The following is a 17284-nucleotide window of genomic DNA, read 5'->3' on the forward strand; positions in this document are numbered from 1 at the left end:
GAACGATCCAGGCAAATCCATCAATGGGCTTTGAGTGCACTCAGTAATTGGGATTAAATTTGACACAGTTTTGGGAGCTGCAGTCACTGAATTTGGGCTTTGCCAGCAACACTTCCACTGCTCGGGGGCCTGGGGGTGTCACCATTTTGTCAGGTCCTTCCTAATTCACCAGAACATCTCTCTGAGCAGCTCCAGGGGATCACAGAAACCCCAGACTGCTGGGATGAGCCAAAAACCTTCCTTTCTGAAGGAGTTTTTTTGCTGTCAGTTGATACAAACCCCACAGTTTTTGGAACCCAAAACCCACCCAGCCATGATGAATTTCAGCTTCTCATCTCTGTGAGATCCACCCTGGCCTGGATATTATCAAAGAGGATATTTTTTAGCAGGTAAAAAGGTGAAAATTGTGGGAGAAATCAGCTGTGATTAGTATTACATTGTATTAAATTTGTATTAAACTGTATTTGCATTCCAAGTCTGCACCACTGGACTGGGCATGGCCTGGAGTTCCAGAAGGGTTTGGGGTCTAATTCCAACTTTCCTGCCACCATCCCAGGCTGCTCCAAGCCCCAGCTTGGCCCTGGACACTTCCAGGGATCCAGGGGCAGCCACAGCTTCTCTGGGAATTCCCAGTTCCCAGTATCCCACCCATCCCTGCCCTCTGGCAGTGGGAGCCATTCCCTGTGTCCTGTCCCCCCATCCCTTGTCCCCAGCCCCTCTCCAGCTCTCCTGGAGCCCCTTCAGGCCCTGGAATGTGCTGGAAGCTCTCCCTGCATCCTTCCCTTCTCCAGGGGAACATTCCCAGCTCTCCCAGCCTGGCTCCAGAGGGGCTCCAACCTTGAAGCAGCTCCATGGCCCTAAAATACATAAAAAAAAGATTGAATTATTCTTTATCTGAAACATTTTCCTATCAGATCTGGGTGAGGAAAAAACCCCTCAAGCTCTGTATTCCAGCCCAGGATCAGCCTTGGCTTTGCTGGTCATTGCTTTTCCCACGATGCTGTTGAAATCCTGCTCTTTTCCTCATCCTCCTCATCCCAAATTTCGGGGTTAGCTCCCTCCCCGCTTGTTGCGGCCCCTTGCAGTCCCTTCCCCTCTGCAGGAGCTCCCACAGGCTCAGCTTTTCAGCTCCTGCTCTTCTGCAGGGGAAAGGTTTTGTAGTTCCCCTTCCAAGGAGGGGCTGTGGAAATGAAAGAGGATCCATCTGACTTTAATTAGCAGGATAAATATCCTGGGGGTGACATCATCTGGGACCTGCAGCAGACAGGAAATCCAACCCACCGAGTCCTCCAGCTGCTGGGCCAAGCCTTGGGGAAAGCAGGAATGAAGGAAAAGCAGGAGAAGCTCATCCAGCCTTTCCCTGGCTCGTGGTGCACAAAGGGAGGTGTTGGAGCTGCCTGGCTTTGGGGAGGAAACAAAAACATCAGGGAGCCTTGGGGTGGCTGCAGACACGGGGAAAAGCATCCCCAGCCTGAATTCCAGGGGCAGATTTATGGAGATTCACTGGGGAGAGATCCCAGAATTCCCACTTTTTCCTTCCAGGCAGGGATATTCCTCAGCAAGCAGCCCGTGTTGGATTTTTTTTATGTTGGAGAAGCTGTTTGGATGTGTCCCTGAGGGATTGAAAGCCCTGTGGATGTGGCACTTGGGGACGAGGGCCACTGGTGGCCTTGGCAAGGCTGGGAATGGTTGGATTCCATGCTCCTGGAGGGCTTTCCCAACCTGGATGAAGCTGTGCTTGTGGAATTTCCTGGAGTTTCTGGTCCGGGGGCAGAGTGGTGTTCAGGGCTTGCTGTAACAAAAATCTTTAATTCTTGGTGCTGGTGGCTCTGTGGAGGAATCTCATCTGCTGGTGGGGTGGGGTGGGGTGGGAATCCAGCACAGAATTCCCTCTGCCCTGAGGGCTTGGCTCAGCACAGGAGCTCTGCAGGGCACGTTCCATGTCCTGGGGTCCCCTGGCATGGGGGGAAGCTCTGGGAGTGTGCCCAGAGGGGGGAGCTGGGTGATGCCAGAGGATCTGATCCCAGGAAATTCCACCTGGACAGGAGGCAGAACCAAGCCCTGGACACATCCCAGAGTGGAGTCTCCTCTCTGGGGATATTCCAGACTCATCAGGAATGAGCCCTTCCCATTCCACCCTGCCATGGGCAGGGACACCTCCCACTGTCCCAGGTTATTCCAGCCTGGTCTTGGACATTCCAGGGATCCAGGGGCAGCCACAGCTGCTCTGGGAATTCCAGCCCAGCCAGGAATTCCCAATTCCCAGTATCCCACCCATCCCTGCCCTCTGGCAGTGGGAGCCATTCCCTGTGTCCTGTCCCTCCATCCCTTGTCCCCAGTCCCTCTCCAGCTCTCCTGGAGCCCCTTCAGGCCCTGGAATGTGCTGGAAGCTCTCCCTGGATCCTTCCCTTCTCCAGGGGAACATTCCCAGCTCTCCCAGCCTGGCTCCATGCAGGTATGGAGAGGTTCAGGAGGGATCATCTCATCTTGGGAAGATTCCATCCAAGTGCTTGGATCCAAGCTGAAATTCCAGGCAGATCAGACCCACTGCTGGAGCATCCTTGTTCCTCAGTTCTGTTTCTCCAACCTGGAAATACCAAAATCTGGATTTATGGTCATTTTTATTGTTTAAAAAGATTTTTCCCCATTTCTTAGAGCCAACAGAACTGGTGGATGCTTCAGTTCTGAAATTTAGGGATTCACCAGGCACTGAGGAAATTATTTTTCTTCCAACAGTGGCATGATAAAATTCTCATTAATCTGATTTAAAATGCATGGAAAATAATTCTGCAGCCTTTCATAATTTAAATCTGAGAGAAACCCGTGTAGGAACCATCTCCATGGGACTAAAAAGACTTCAAAAATCTCTTCTTTTTTGTGGTGCTTTTCATCTTTGGTGGGATGAATGTGTGGAATTGGCAGGTCTGGGGTGGTGCACCAGGACAAAATCCCCAGTCTGAGGTCACTCAGCTCCTGTTGGGACTGGGGATGGGACATTTGGGGACAGGAATGGCACAGAGCTGGTCCAGGGGGATGTGGGACATCCCTTCCCACCTGCACCCCAAATATCCAGGTGCAGATGCAGAGCTTGGGGCCAGCAGTTTTTCCTCCTGTGCTGCTCCCAAAATTCATCTCCAGTGCTCCAGTCCCTCTGTGCTGATCCCAAACTGGGTCATGTATTCTGAAATCCTGCAGTGCCCTGAGCTGATGGATTCATTCATATTTATGGATGGGGAAAAAAAAAACAGGGAAAAAAAGGAAAAAAAAACAACTCATTTGACAGAATCCTGCTTTGGATTTGGGGCTTCCTTTCATCTCAGCAGGACTGGGAAGGAAAAGCCCAGGGGAGGGATTGTGGGAAACTGGGAATTGTGGGCAGGGTGGGCACAGGGAATACCCAGCCCTGGTGTGGGACCTTGTTCCTCTTGGTTTGTGCATTTAAAAAGGGGGAATTTGCAGGGATGAGCCAGGAAGTCACAATAACTGGTGTGCTATTCCCTGTTCCTGCCTTTATAGTGGATTTAAACTGGGAATTTTCAGGGATGAGCTGGAAATTCACAAAAACTGGTGTGCTATTCACTGTTTCTGCCTTTTTTTTTTTTGTGTGTGGATTTAAACTGGGAATTTTCAGGGATGAGCAAGGAAGTCACAAAAACTGGTGTGGTATTCCCTGTTTCTGCTTTTTCTTTTTTGTGGGTTTAAAAAAGGGGAATTTGCAGGGATGAGCAAGGAATTAACCACAATTAACACAATTAACTATAAACAATTAACCACAATTAATAATGCGATATTCTCTGTCCCTGCTTTTGGGGAATATTCCCTGTCAGCCTGTGCTGGCAGGAAGGGCTGAGGTGCAGCCAAACATCTGGATTTTTATCCTTGCCACGACCTTTTCCTTCTTTATTTCCACAAATATTTCCTGCTTGTCCTCTGGAAAACTCCTGCATCCTCACCCCGTGGGGGGGGATATTCCTCTTCCTTTCTTTTCCCTCCTGAAAAATCCTGTGGTTGATGAGAATTTTTTTTTTCTTTTTTTGCAGGTACAACACCCTGCCAAGCCGAAGAACCCTCAAAAATTCCCGATTAGTGAGTAAAAAGGATGATGTCCACGTGTGCATCATGTGCTTACGGGCCATCATGAACTACCAGGTAATTCCCTGGAATTATTTGGGTGTTGGGAAGTGGGGAGGGAAAGTGGGAAGGGGGGATTTTTAAGGTAAAATGGATGGAAATATTAAAATTTGCATTAAATGGGAAGGAATGAGGCACAATCCTGTGATTTAGGGGTTTAGGGAAAGGGTAGTAAGAGCCTGGATGTGTTGGGACAGCTTCTGTTCATTAGATGTGCAGCTAATTAGGTTATAATTAGTCTGGAGTTTAGTTATATTGTTATAAATTATCAACAAAGTAATGTATTGTTATTTTTATAACTATAAAATATACTATTAAAATATAAACCAATAAATTTTAAAGTTATTAATGAATTACAAAATATTTAAATTAGTACTTAATATTTAAATAAATGGAAATATCTAATAATATTTTATTGATATATAGGAAATATATATATGGAAAATAACACTGATACATTTAATAGTGAATATATTTAATTATTAATAAGGTATAATACGTAATAATGTAACTATATTAGCAAATAGATATTTAATGTTAATAGAAATAGAGAAATAGAATAAATTATGAGTTATATGATAACATATCATCCTATATTAATCATATTTGTTTAGTTGTGTTATATTTAGCCATATAGTTTACTTATTAGTCTGGAGTTTTGGAGTAACACTCCAAAATAGGAGATTTTTTGAGAGGATGGCAAATCCAGGTTTTCCCTTGTATGTGCTTATGGCAAAGCACTTGGCCTAACTGGAAATACCCCACTAGACCAAGCTCATCTGATTTTCCTGAGGTTTTTCCTCTCTCCAGTGGGATGCTGGGATCGTGCAGCGCTCCCTGGGAGCGTCAGGAATTTGGGATTTTCGGCCAATAGCCAGGAAAAGCTGCAGTGAACACCTTGAGGAGGAGTTGGGAGGGGTTTGTGGGAGCTCTGCTCCCTGGGATTGACTCAGGAAGGACTCAAGGGACAGTGAGTTACCCAGTGGAGCACATTGCAGAGGAATTCTGCGTGGGTTTGGGAGAGCAGAGCCAGCTGCACTCGCAGGGACCGCAGCAGAGTCAGGTTTGGCAGCAAATTCCAGTTTGGACAGAAAATGAGGCACGGTGAAATAGGGATTGAAGGAGGAAGGAACGAGCTGAGGGGTTGGGAGAGGTGCAGGAGCAGCTCTTGGACCCTTTTTGTTCCTGAAATGGCCAAACCCAGTGTCCTGGGTAGAAAGACGGGTGGTTGTAAAGAAAGGCAGGAGCCTCTCCTGAAATGGAAAACGTAAATCCCTTACCTCCAAATTATTATAATTTTGAAATTAAGGGGCTCTCAGGCAAAGATATGGGAATGGGAATAACAGTTCTTTACTAGGAAAAATTAAAATAAAAATACTGTATTAAAAAAAAACAAACCCACTGTCAGAGTGAGAATCCAAGCTGCCCCCGTCAGTCACTCAGGGTGTTGGAGCAGTCCCATTAAATGGTGGCTGCATCCTCCTGCAGTGACAGATGTGCTTCTGTTGGAGCAGTGCTCCTGGGGAAGGTGCAGGTTTCCTCCAAAGCTCCAGTGATGATGTGCAAGGGTCTGGTTTTCCTCTGGGATCCAGTGGGAAAAGGCTGCTCTGATGTTCCAAATCCCAGATTTGATCCGGGTAGGAAATGCTTGGCTCCTGCCCCTGGGTGGAGCAAATCCCAATGGGGTGATGGAATTTTCTCAGCCAGGCAGTGGGACTCAGTGGCCATTAACAGGAGATCTCTCCTGGAGGAAGGATGGGCTGTGGGAAAGATAAAGAGCACTGCCCCAGCTGCTTTAACAGATGGAACTGATGGAACACACACTGCTGGACACATCCTGCTCTGCCAGCCAGGACACCCAGCACTTCCACCACTGCTAGAGCCAGGGAATTGTAAAACCATGGAATACCCAGAGCTGGAAGTTGTGATGTCCGGTGGGAGAATGAAATTTTAAATTCCAGGAGGTTTTGTTTGGCTTAAAGCACTGGGGAGAAGCTGCCATCCACTGGGATTTGGTGGGAGAGGTGAAATTCTGGGGTTTCTGTGGGATTTTGCTGTCAGGCTGAGGCAGGATTGTCCCTTCTCCTTCCAGTATGGATTCAACATGGTCATGTCCCATCCTCACGCCGTCAACGAGATTGCACTAAGTCTGAACAACAAGAACCCCAGGTAGGCTCCTCTTGCTTGTAGGGTTTGACAAACAGGTGAGTAAAGAGGGCTTGGAAAGGGCTTCCAGAGGGGGATTTGTAGGAAAAATCAGGCTTTGCCCGGGTTCAGATGGAATCTGGAATGGTGCAGAGCAATGGGCAGTGGGTGTCTAATTCCAGGGCTTTTAGAAACTGCTGATTCTCCAGCTTGAGTTATGGCTTCAGGATGGAGGAGGGTGGGTTTGGTGGGATATTGGGAAGGAATTCCTGGCTGGGAGGGTGGAGAGGCCCTGGCACAGATTCCCAGAGAAGCTGTGGCTGCCCCTGGATCCCTGGGATTGTCCCAGGCCAGGTTGGAGCAGCCTGGGACAGTGGAAGGTGTCCCTGTCCACGGCAGAGGTGGCACTGGATCACATTTAAGGTCCTTCCCACCAAAACCATTCTGGAATTCTGGGATTCATCTGAAATTTGGGATACTGTGTCGCAGAAACCCCAGTGGCAATGAGCAGCTTCCTGTGGGATTTTCCTGGAGAGAGGGAAAATCATCTTTCAGAAATGCTATCCAAGATGCTAAAGCTTGGGATTTCTCTGGGAGAGGGTTTTGTTTGTGCTCTGGGTCAGGTTGCAGCCACAGCCATGGTGCTGTGATTCCTCAGTGGAGCTGCTGGTGATCCCTGTGGTCCCACCTCCAGCAGGTCCTGGACTTCTGAACCTTGGCAGCTCTGACAAATCCAGACACCGAGATGTTTCCAAGGACAGGGGAAGTGTGGATTTTATTGTTTTTTTAAATTCAGTTACAAAAGTACCACCTAAGCTCATGAAGAAGGTGGTGAAGAAGAAAGAAACCTCCGCCCTAAACCCTTCATTTTTCTTTCTAGATTTTACTGTACTTCAAAACTTGAAATGCTAGGTTTTCCACCATGAGATACTGCACACTTCTATTCAAACTACACACCAGTGATCCCAGTTCTCTCATTTAATTTTGGAAGCTTTCTCCATGGCCTCAAATTAAAAGCAATATTTTCCTAAAAGTCAATACCTGTTAACCCAAAAAAGCCCAGAACTCTCAATTTCAAAAATTCCAGCATGGAAACAGGGGGATGAGGTGATGACCAACACTGGATGTGCATTCCCAGACTGAGATGGGAGCAGGAATCCTGTCCTGAGGGAAGCAACTTCTTCTTTCTTTAATTCAGCCCCCGAGTCAGCAAGCCAAGAATAAATGGGAAGTTTATTGTTTTTATAATTTTTAAAAATACTTTTTATCATCATTTTTATCATTTTTCAGTGCCTGGAAATCGGGGGAGAACCCAAGTTTTCACTTTTGGAAGAAGTGGGTTATTTCGATTTTTGGTGGATAAAAAAAAACTTCTTTAAAACGTGATCGGAGTGATCTGAGGACTCACCCTTGCTCAGACCCCAAATTGTGTTTGTTTTTGCCCTGTGGGAGCTGCTGGAGAGCCCTGGGGTTTGGAAGCTCAGGGTTGGCTGGGATGTGCCAAGGGGAAGCAGCAGCTCCAGGGAATTCTGCTCTTCCCAGAGGTGTGGGAGACTCCAATCTCGGAGATCCCCATCCCCTCCGAGGGAATATTGCAGCAAATCCCCACCACAGCTCCTTGATCCTGAAAAACCCCGAGTTCTTCTTGTGGCAGGAGAGGAAAAAACAAAATAAAACAAAAACACCCAAGAAAAAACAAAAACAACAAAAAAACCCCCACCCAAACAAACAAAATAAAAAAAAACCAAAAAACCCCCCAACAAACAAAAAAAAAAAAACAATTTTTTTTGTTTTTGTTTTTTCTGCCTGGTGGAGGAGGCAGAATTGAACATTCCATTTACAATTTCCTAGGGAAGTGACCATTTTTTCTGCTTTCCAAAGATAACCTTGACCCTTTGAGAGCCCACAAGGTATTTCTTGTTCTGTAACATCTGCTTGGAGTCGCTGCTTGAGCATGGGACTAATTTTTTTTTTCTGTGTGTGCATGGTTTGCCTCTGCTCAGAGCTCAGCTGCCCAGAAAAATCTTTTGTTTTCCAGGAATCCTGGAAGGAAATACTGTGGATGATTTCCATGAGGGCTACACCGAGTTTGCTGCATGTTTTTCCCCTCAGTGATCTCGTTTTCTCTCTGTTTCACTGCTGAAAATCAGCTCAAATTCCTGATTTTTTTAGGGAGAAGGATGTGATCCAACAGCCTGTGTTCCTGCAGTGAATTGTGTGTGTGTGGGGGGGGGCTATAAATACAAATTATCACGGAGAATAATTCAGATTTGTGTCAGGGAAACTGTGGATTGGAGTTTTAAGCTCTTCCATTAAAAACTGGGAAGGTGGTTGGGGGTGCAAAGCTGCTCCTCCAGGCGTGTCCAGGGAATTCCCTGGGAATTCTCTCAAACACTGCCCTGCCTTTGCCAGACTCCTGCCAGTTTTTCCTTTTTTGCTTGAATTTCCAACTTGGGATTTCAATCCCTGCATGATTTGAGAAGCTTTTAAAACCAGGGGGGGAAGCTGCATGATCCCGGGAGAGGCAAAATTCCCAGGATCAGCACTGTGCACCTTGCAGGGACACTCACTCCAAGGGGTTAAAAATCCCAGGATTTCCCTCGGGCAGGGAGCAGATGGATCTGGTGCTAGCCCTGATTTCTCCTTTGTTTTTTCCACAGGACAAAAGCCCTGGTCCTGGAACTTCTGGCAGCAGTTTGCCTGGTCCGAGGGGGCCACGAGATCATCTTGTCTGCATTTGATAACTTCAAGGAGGTTTGTGGAGCTCCTTCTGCAAATTTGGGTGTCCCTGCTTTTCCAGGGACTGATGGGAGCAAATTTGGGTGTCCCTGCTTCTCTTGGGATTGAGGGGAGCAAATTTGGGTGTCCCTGCTTCTCCTGGGATTGAGTGGAGCAAATTTGGGTGTCCCTGCTTCTCCCAAAGATTAATTGGAGACAATTTGGGTGTCCCTGCTTCTCCCAAAGATTAATTGGAGACAATTTGGGTGTCCCTGCTTCTCTTGGGATTGATTAGAGTGAATTTGGGTGTCCCTGCTTCTCTCAGGAGTGATTGGAGCAAAACTGAAGAACTTTTCTGAGGGTGATCCATAACTCTGAAGAATCCAGTGTATTTTGCTCCAAGGCCAGAAGTGCCAAGAGAATAAACTGGAATTCAGCTAATCCAGACAGTTTTTGGGAAGATTTTTGTCTGGTGGTTGTTCCAGGAGCTGAACTTCCCTGGGAAGGGAAAAGCTGGTGTTGGAACCAGGGAAGGGATCCAGGAGGGATTCCCCAGAAGGGAACCAGGAGCAGGATCCAGCACACTGGGATTCCCCCTGGGTTAACATCACTCCCACTGATTCCAGGGAATCAGAATCCAGGGATGGTCTGGGTGGGAAGGGACCTTAAATCCCTTTAATTCCACCCCTGCCATGGGCAGGGACACCTTCCACTATCCCAGACTGCTCCAAGTCCTGGCCTGGGACACTTCCAGGGATGCTTGGAGCAGCCTGATCCAGTGGAATGTGTGGAATTAGAGGATTTTTTACAGTCCCTCCCAATCCAAACCATTCTGGGAGTGATTCTGGAGCATCCCACAGTGATCCAGCAGGACCAACAGGAGGGATGAGCTTTGCTCCTGGGTGGTCTGGCTGGGAATTGTGGATATAGATAAATCCTCTCCAAACTCCCCCTAACAGATCCTGCTGTTCCTGTTCCCTCACAGGGTTGTGTTGCAGCTTTGGAATAATTCTGGGATGGATTTCCTTCATTAGCACCTGGACAAGGCCCCTCCATGGGTGGTTTTCCATAAATCCACTCAGTTTTCTGGAGTGATGTGGGCTTAGTCCAACCTCCAAAGCTTTTATTCCCAGCCTAAGTAGAGCCAGTTTTTTTTTTTTTTTTTTTTTTCCAGCTCTGGTAACTCCTTTTAATCCTGGTTCTTCCCACAATGATTCCCATAAAGGAAAGCTCTGCCTCCTCTCACCCCAGCCGTGCTTCCCAATGACAGCCCTTGGAAAGTGATCCCACCAGCAATGACCACATCTGGTTTGCTGTGGTGGGGCTGGATCCCAGCATTCCCTTTGGATCCAGGCCAGCCTCCAGCCTGGAGGCTCCATCTCCAGTTTCCCTCTCTTTAATCTTCCAGGATAAATTACAGCACTCCTTGGAAGTGCCTCTGCTGTCTCCTGGAGCTGCTGAGTCCCAGCCCTGCCCCAGCTGAGGACAGGGAGAATATCCCTGAGCTTCTCCCTTGCTTCTCCCCTCCCTCAGGTGCTGCATCCCAGGGTTTTCCAATCCTGGGATTGGCCCTGCTCTGCTGGGGCTGGATCCCTTGGGATGCTCCTGATCAGCCCCAGATGGCTCCTGGTTGTTCACAGCAGCTTTTCTCATCCCTGGGGAATGGTTTCCATCAGCTCTCCTGGCAATCCTGGCTTCCACAATCCATGGTTTTCTTTAAATCTGCTCCATTTTTCCTGAAGTGGAGGCAGGAGGGACTGTGGAATGCTGGAATGGTTTGGGTTTTCCCATCCCATTCCACCCCTGCCATGGCCCCACCTTCCAGGTTGCTCCGTTCCCCATGGGAATGTCTTTCCCAGTTTATTTACCATTCTGGGGGGTTTTGTGGATCACTGCAGGTCTGTGTGCTCAGGAAAGCAGGACTGACAGACAGAATTCCATCCTCCCACAGAAACTACTGGGAATATTAAGGTTTAAACAATATCCTGGGATCTTGCTTTTGTTTCCTGCCAAAAACCCTTTCCACAGCTCAGGAATTCTGACCAGTTGCACTGATTTATTTTCACTCCTCCTTTAGCCAGGGATAATTTTCTCTTTTTCTCCCTTCCCTGTCATTTTGGGTTTCTCCCTAATTACAGAGAAAAGTCAGCTCTGAGCTGTGGCACAGCCTGGTGCAACTCTGCTCCTTCCACTCATGGATGAGATCCAATTTTTTTAAAGAGAAAAGACATAAAAGAAGCTCTTTTGTAATTACAAAAATAGAATAATTGTACCTGGCTCCTCAGCAGGTGTCCACATGGAATAATTTATGATGAAGAGACATTTTCACCAGAGGAAACCTGGCTGGAGAGGCTCTGAACAAGCAGGTCAAGTGTATTTGAAATTCTTTTTTTGGTGCTTGTTTTCAGGTGTGTGGGGAGAAGCAGCGCTTCGAGAAGCTCATGGAGCATTTCAGGAATGAAGACAACAACATTGACTTCATGGTGAGTGGGATTTTCCAGAAATTCCCATTTTTTTTTTTTCCATCCTTTTCCTTCCCTGGGCCTGGCCCTGCTGTCTCAGGCAGGAGGGGTGGTGGTTCTGGGGCTGGTGGCAAAAATCTCCCAAATGTGAGAAACTGAAATCAGGAAAAACCTCCCAAATCTGGGAGTTTAAGGAATGTGATAATCTAAAATCAGGAGAAATCTCCCAAATCTGGGGTTTAAGGAATGTGAGAAACAGAAATCCTGCTTTTTAATGAGGAAAAGTCTCCCCTGAATTCCTGCTCAGTGCTTGGATCCATTCTGAGCAGGATTTCCCACCCCAGTACTGGAATCCTGTTGCTCTTTGTATTAATTTAGTGCTGAGCTTTGTGTAAAAGACCTTTTTTTCCTGCCAGGAATCAGGTGTTAAAGCACCAGTGAGGTGATTCCTGCAGCCTTTGAACCCTCCAGGAATGTTTCCAGGACAGGATCAGTGCCTTGGTTAAAAATCAGGTGGTGTGAGGGAGACAGGCTGGCAAATCCCTTGGATTAAAAAAAAAAAAAAAAAAAAAGAAGGAGGAAATCACACAATCCTTGCATTTTCACTCAGTCCTGGAGTCACAGATTTATCCCATCAATTCTTCCCCTGGACTCTGGAACAGATCCCAGGGAAGTGGCCAAATTCCAGTGCCAGACTGGTGATCCAGGGGGTGCCTCCAGTTTGTTCTTCCCAAAAATGACCCGGAGATCTGGAGGCTTTTCTGTGGCTAAAATCCTAAAATCAGCTTGTTTCAATCCTCAGGTTCCTTCTGGAAACCTGGGAAGGATCCCAGTGGATGTTGGGAAGCTGCTGTTGCAGTGTTGCTCCCAGTGTTTTATCCATGAGAAACCCAGAAATTCCTTCCTGGAGCAGCACCAGGGGTGACAGGAGGGATCCTGAGAGCTCTGGGGGTACCTGGGCACAGCAGGGTGTGGCAAGAGAAGGACAAGATTTGGGGATTTGTACCCCAATTCCTGCCACTCAGTGCCCAGGAGATTTCCCCACATCCCATATCTTTGGAACTTTTGCCTTTCCCTGGTTGAGTGGGTGCCAATCCCTGGGATCTGCTCCTTGTTCAGCTTGGGAAATGTGCTTTGGAAAACCAACAAAGGTCCTTGTGTGCAAATCCCCTTTCCTAAACTGGGGCTTCCAGGCTCAGATTAATCTCACTTTTACAGGTCTGGATTAATCTCATTTTCCCAGCTGTTTAAACCCAGGCCTGGATTAATCTCCCTTTTCCAGCTGTTTAAACCCAGGATTGGTTTTTCAGAGCCTGGTGCCTACTCTGGCCTGGGCAGCATTCCCACTTTGGGAAGGTGACTCTGCAGACATGATTTAATTCCTGGAATGCTCATTCCCCTTTATCCCAGCAGACCAAACATTCCCTGAGCCCAAATCCAGCCCTGGGCTGGAAATGGAACAGTTCAGGGCTCTGGTAGAGCAGCTCCTGGTTTTCCCTTGGAGTGACCACAAGGAGATGTGCTGGTGGCTGGGGAGTCTGTTCAGATCCTGCTCCAGTGCTGATCCTAATCCCTGGAGCAGGGGCTGGACAGGGGTAAAGGAATAAAGCAGGGATTTATTAAAAGCCCTTCAAAGGATTCACCCTGGGCAGTGCAAGAGCTCAAGATGGACTCGGAGTCAGGAGTTTCACACTTTTCTAAGTTTGGGTTCATTCCCACCTTGGGGTTCATTGTCCAAGCCCAGCTCCAGGTTCTGCAGTCCCACCCTCCCACATTCTCTCCTCAGTTCTCTGCTCTTTGCACTTTTTGGGGCTGGAGCTGCAGAGGTGTCCTTGGTTGTGGGGCTGGACAAGGATTGTTTTGTGTGCCTGAGCTGTGAGGAGAACTTGGAACGCTTTGTATGGAGTTCAGAGTTAAATATGAGTGCAGTACAAAATCTGGAGAATATGAAAGCTGAAACTGAAGCTAAAGCTGAAGGCAGCAGTGCCACAGATCCCGTTCCAGCTGTTCCTGGGGACACCTGGGCTCACCTGGGGGTGTCCTTGCAGGTGGCCTGCATGCAGTTCATCAACATCGTGGTGCACTCCGTGGAGGACATGAACTTCCGAGTGCACCTCCAGTACGAGTTCACCAAGCTGGGCCTGGATGAGTACCTGGATGTGAGTCTGGAGCTGCCCCCATTCCCAACCCCCCTTCTCCCACGTCCCCACACCCCTCACCCCACAGCTCCTGGGCTGTCCCACAGCTGGAGGGGCCGTGGCCAGCAGGGGATGGCTGCAGGCAGCTGGAATGACAGCCTGGAGCTAAATGTGGAGCCTGATGACAAAGGGAGGATGAACCACAGCCATGCTGGCCCTGCCACGTCCCCCAGCTCCAGCCACAGGGCTGGAAAAGTCTCCTGTGGGATTCTCTGCCTGTCAGAGGGAAGCTGCTGCTCTGTTTCCCCTTCTGTTTTCCATGGGTTCTGAGAATCATTTGGGTTGGAAGGACCTTGGAGAGTTTCTCAATCCACCCCTGCCATGGCAGGGACGCTTCCACTGTCCCAGGCTGCTCCAACCTGGCCTGGGATTTCCAGGGAAATGTCCAGGGACATTTCCAGGGATTGGGGCAGCCACAACCTCTCCATGCAGCTTTTTTCCCCCTGTGCCTGGGAGCACATCCATGGGAACTCTGCTGCTGCCATGGCAGTGACTTTGTCCCTGCTGATTCCTGCTCAGTATCCAGTGAGAGGGATTTGGGGTCTGGGGGCTGTGTTTGGGGCCATGGCTTGTGTTTGGGGCCTGGGGGTGGCTCTGGGGAGTCCATGGGAACCAGGCTGAGCCTTTCCCAGCAAACCCAGAGGAAATCATGGAATGTTTTGGGCTGGAAGGGACCCTAAGCTCTGGTTCCATGGGCAGGGGAGCTGCAGTGTCCCCTGCAGTGACAGAGGATTGGATTGCTGGGCTGACCTGGGAATGTTTGGTGTCCTGAGGCTTACCCTGGGTGGTGGAGGTGCCTTGAGCTCCCCCTGTCCCCCAGCCCTGTATCCCCTGTGTCCCTGTATCACCTGTATCACTTGTGTCCCTTTGTCACCTGTGTGCTGTGTCCCTGTGTCACCTGTGTGCTGTGTCCCTGTGTCCCTGTGTCACCTGCGTGCTGTGTCCCCTGTGTCCCCGTGTCACCTGTGTGCTGTGTCCCTGTGTCCCCGTGTCCCTGTGTCACCTGTGTGCTGTGTCCCTGTGTCACCTGTGTGCTGTGTCCCTGTGTCCCCGTGTCCCTGTGTCACCTGTGTGCTGTGTCCCCGTGTCCCTGTGTCACCTGTGTGCTGTGTCCCTGTGTCACCTGTGTGCTGTGTCCCTGTGTCCCTGTGTCACCTGCGTGCTGTGTCCCCTGTGTCCCCGTGTCACCTGTGTGCTGTGTCCCTGTGTCCCCGTGTCCCTGTGTCACCTGTGTGCTGTGTCCCTGTGTCACCTGTGTGCTGTGTCCCCGTGTCCCTGTGTCACCTGTGTGCTGTGTCCCTGTGTCACCTGTGTGCTGTGTCCCTGTGTCCCTGTGTCACCTGCGTGCTGTGTCCCCTGTGTCCCCGTGTCACCTGTGTGCTGTGTCCCTGTGTCCCCGTGTCCCTGTGTCACCTGTGTGCTGTGTCCCTGTGTCACCTGTGTGCTGTGTCCCCGTGTCCCTGTGTCACCTGTGTGCTGTGTCCCTGTGTCACCTGTGTGCTGTGTCCCTGGCCCTGCAGAAGCTGAAGCACACAGAGAGTGACAAGCTGCAGGTGCAGATCCAGGCCTACCTGGACAACGTGTTCGACGTGGGGGCTCTGCTGGAGGACGCTGAGACCAAGAACGCAGCCCTGGAGAGGGTGGAAGAACTGGAAGAAAACCTTTCCCACGTGAGTTGGGATTTGCATTCTGGATTTGCCTGGTTCGCGGGGAGGAAAGCCTGAAAAAAACAAAACAAAAAAAACCAACCAAACAAAAAAAACTTGGAAAAAGCCTTAGGATTGCTGGGTCTCTCAGTTGGGAAAAATAAAAAATAAAAATCAGACACTGGTTGTGCTTCCAGGAGGATTCACCTGGCTCAGGTGTAGGAGCTGGGAGACCTGAATTACCTGGAAAATTCCAGCTTCTCAGCAGAGCAGGCCCCAGTTTGGGGGAAAAAACATTCTGGCAGGAAAAGAAAACTGCTTTAAACTGGTGCTCAGGAGGGAAGGGGTTGGAAAATTCTCCTGTGTAGATGCTCAGGGTTTGCTGTCCCCAACCTTGGTGTCAGTTCCTTCAGGCTGGAAGACATGGCCCGGCTTTTGGAGAAGAATAAAAAAAGGGAGTTTCCATACTTTGAAGGCTTTTCCTTCTGTCACCATCACTTGGAATAAATAATGTTCTTAACTCACTGTGCAGGACTTGGCCCTCAGGTGTTGTAGGAACCAGGGAATGGTTTGGGTTGGAAGGGACATTAAAACCTATCCCATGGACAGGGACACTTCCCACTCTCCCAGGCTGCTCCAAGCCCTGTCCAACCTGGTGTCTCCCATCTCAGGCAGGAATCTGTTCTCTTTCCAAGGCTTCAGGGTTTTCTGGAATATCAATAATTTATCAGTTTATCCAAGAAGTGACCTCTTATTTTGATGGGTAAACCCCTGGCTTTCCAGTTATTTAATCCATTTCTCTTTTGCTGGGCAGTTATCTGAAAAACTCCAGGACACGGAGAACGAAGCCATGGCCAAGATTGTGGAACTGGAAAAGCAGCTGATGCAGAGGAACAAAGAACTGGACGTGATCCGGGTGAGTGGGATGGGGCAGCCCTGGATGGATCCGGGATGCAGGGAGCAGAGATCATGGATCTGCGGCAGGGGAACTCTCTTGGCTTCCCAGGATTGAACCTGGGGCAGACTTCAGGTGAATTATTTGTGTGTGCATTCTGAGGATGGACAGGAATCCCTTAGGGTGTGCTGGGAATCACTGAGTGAGATGGACACGTCTTACTCGCCAGGTCTGGAGCATTCCAGCTGGGAATTCTGGACCTGTGGAGATCCCAAAGGGTGGGAGAATCCAGAGTTTCTCTGGAGGGGCTGCCCTGGGCATGTGCAGTGCAATCTCCTCTCTGGATCGGGCTGCTCTGATCCTGCCCTTGGAATTGTGAATGCACATTCCCTGTCCCCGTGCCATTCCAGGAGATCTACAAGGATGCCAACAGCCAGGTTCACACCCTGAGGAAGATGGTGAAGGAGAAGGAGGAAGCCATCCAGCGCCAGTCTACGCTGGAGAAGAAGATCCACGAGCTGGAGAAGCAGGGAACCATCAAGATCCAGAAGAAAGGGGACGGGGACATCTCCATCCTCCCTGTGGCCCTGGGCTCTGGGATGGTGCCAGCAGGAGCAGAGGCAGTGCCAGGCACCTGTGCCACACCTGGAGCTGCCTCCTCAGTGCCACTGCCCCCGCCCCCGCCCCCCCTGCCCGCCCTGCCAGGCTCACCTGAGGCAGGTGAGGAGGGAGGGAGATCCTCCAACTCCCCTGGGCAGTGCCAGTGCCTGACCACCCTTCCCATGGGGAAATTCCTGCTGGTGCCCAGCCTGAGGCTGTTCCTTCCGCTCCTGTTCCCTGGGAGCGGAGTGTGACCCCTGTGAAAAACAGGAAAGGTGTGCTGCTACAGCATTCCTGTTGTTTGTGTAGATAAGTACGTGTAAATAGAAGATAAGAAAAATTACAACCCCAAAAAAACCCCGACAGACTCCCCCACTTGGCTGCTCCCTCCCCCTGTTTTTCCATGGATGGAAGAATTGCTCCCTTCTCTCCTGAGGGCACTTCCAGGTGCTCAGGGTGGGGAGGGGACATCGGGTGGCTCTTTCTTTG

At 49.4% G+C, this 17284-nt stretch overlaps 1 protein-coding gene across 4 annotated transcripts in view; it reads left to right on the top strand.

The window, feature by feature from the left end:
* FMNL2 (formin like 2) overlaps positions 1-17284 on the top strand; it is a 114963-nt gene that overhangs the window by 81849 nt on the left and 15830 nt on the right. For all 4 annotated transcript variants that reach the window (XM_062498117.1, XM_062498115.1, XM_062498116.1 and 1 more), the window contains exons 7-14: positions 4041-4149; positions 6224-6300; positions 8937-9030; positions 11403-11477; positions 13505-13615; positions 15175-15324; positions 16115-16216; positions 16606-16915. In XM_062498117.1, coding sequence (XP_062354101.1) covers positions 4041-4149; positions 6224-6300; positions 8937-9030; positions 11403-11477; positions 13505-13615; positions 15175-15324; positions 16115-16216; positions 16606-16915 — 1028 coding nt within the window. The remainder of the gene's footprint in view (positions 1-4040; positions 4150-6223; positions 6301-8936; positions 9031-11402; positions 11478-13504; positions 13616-15174; positions 15325-16114; positions 16217-16605; positions 16916-17284) is intronic.

Source organism: Cinclus cinclus, chromosome 9 (assembly GCF_963662255.1).
Source record: "Cinclus cinclus chromosome 9, bCinCin1.1, whole genome shotgun sequence".
NCBI lineage: Eukaryota > Metazoa > Chordata > Aves > Passeriformes > Cinclidae > Cinclus > Cinclus cinclus.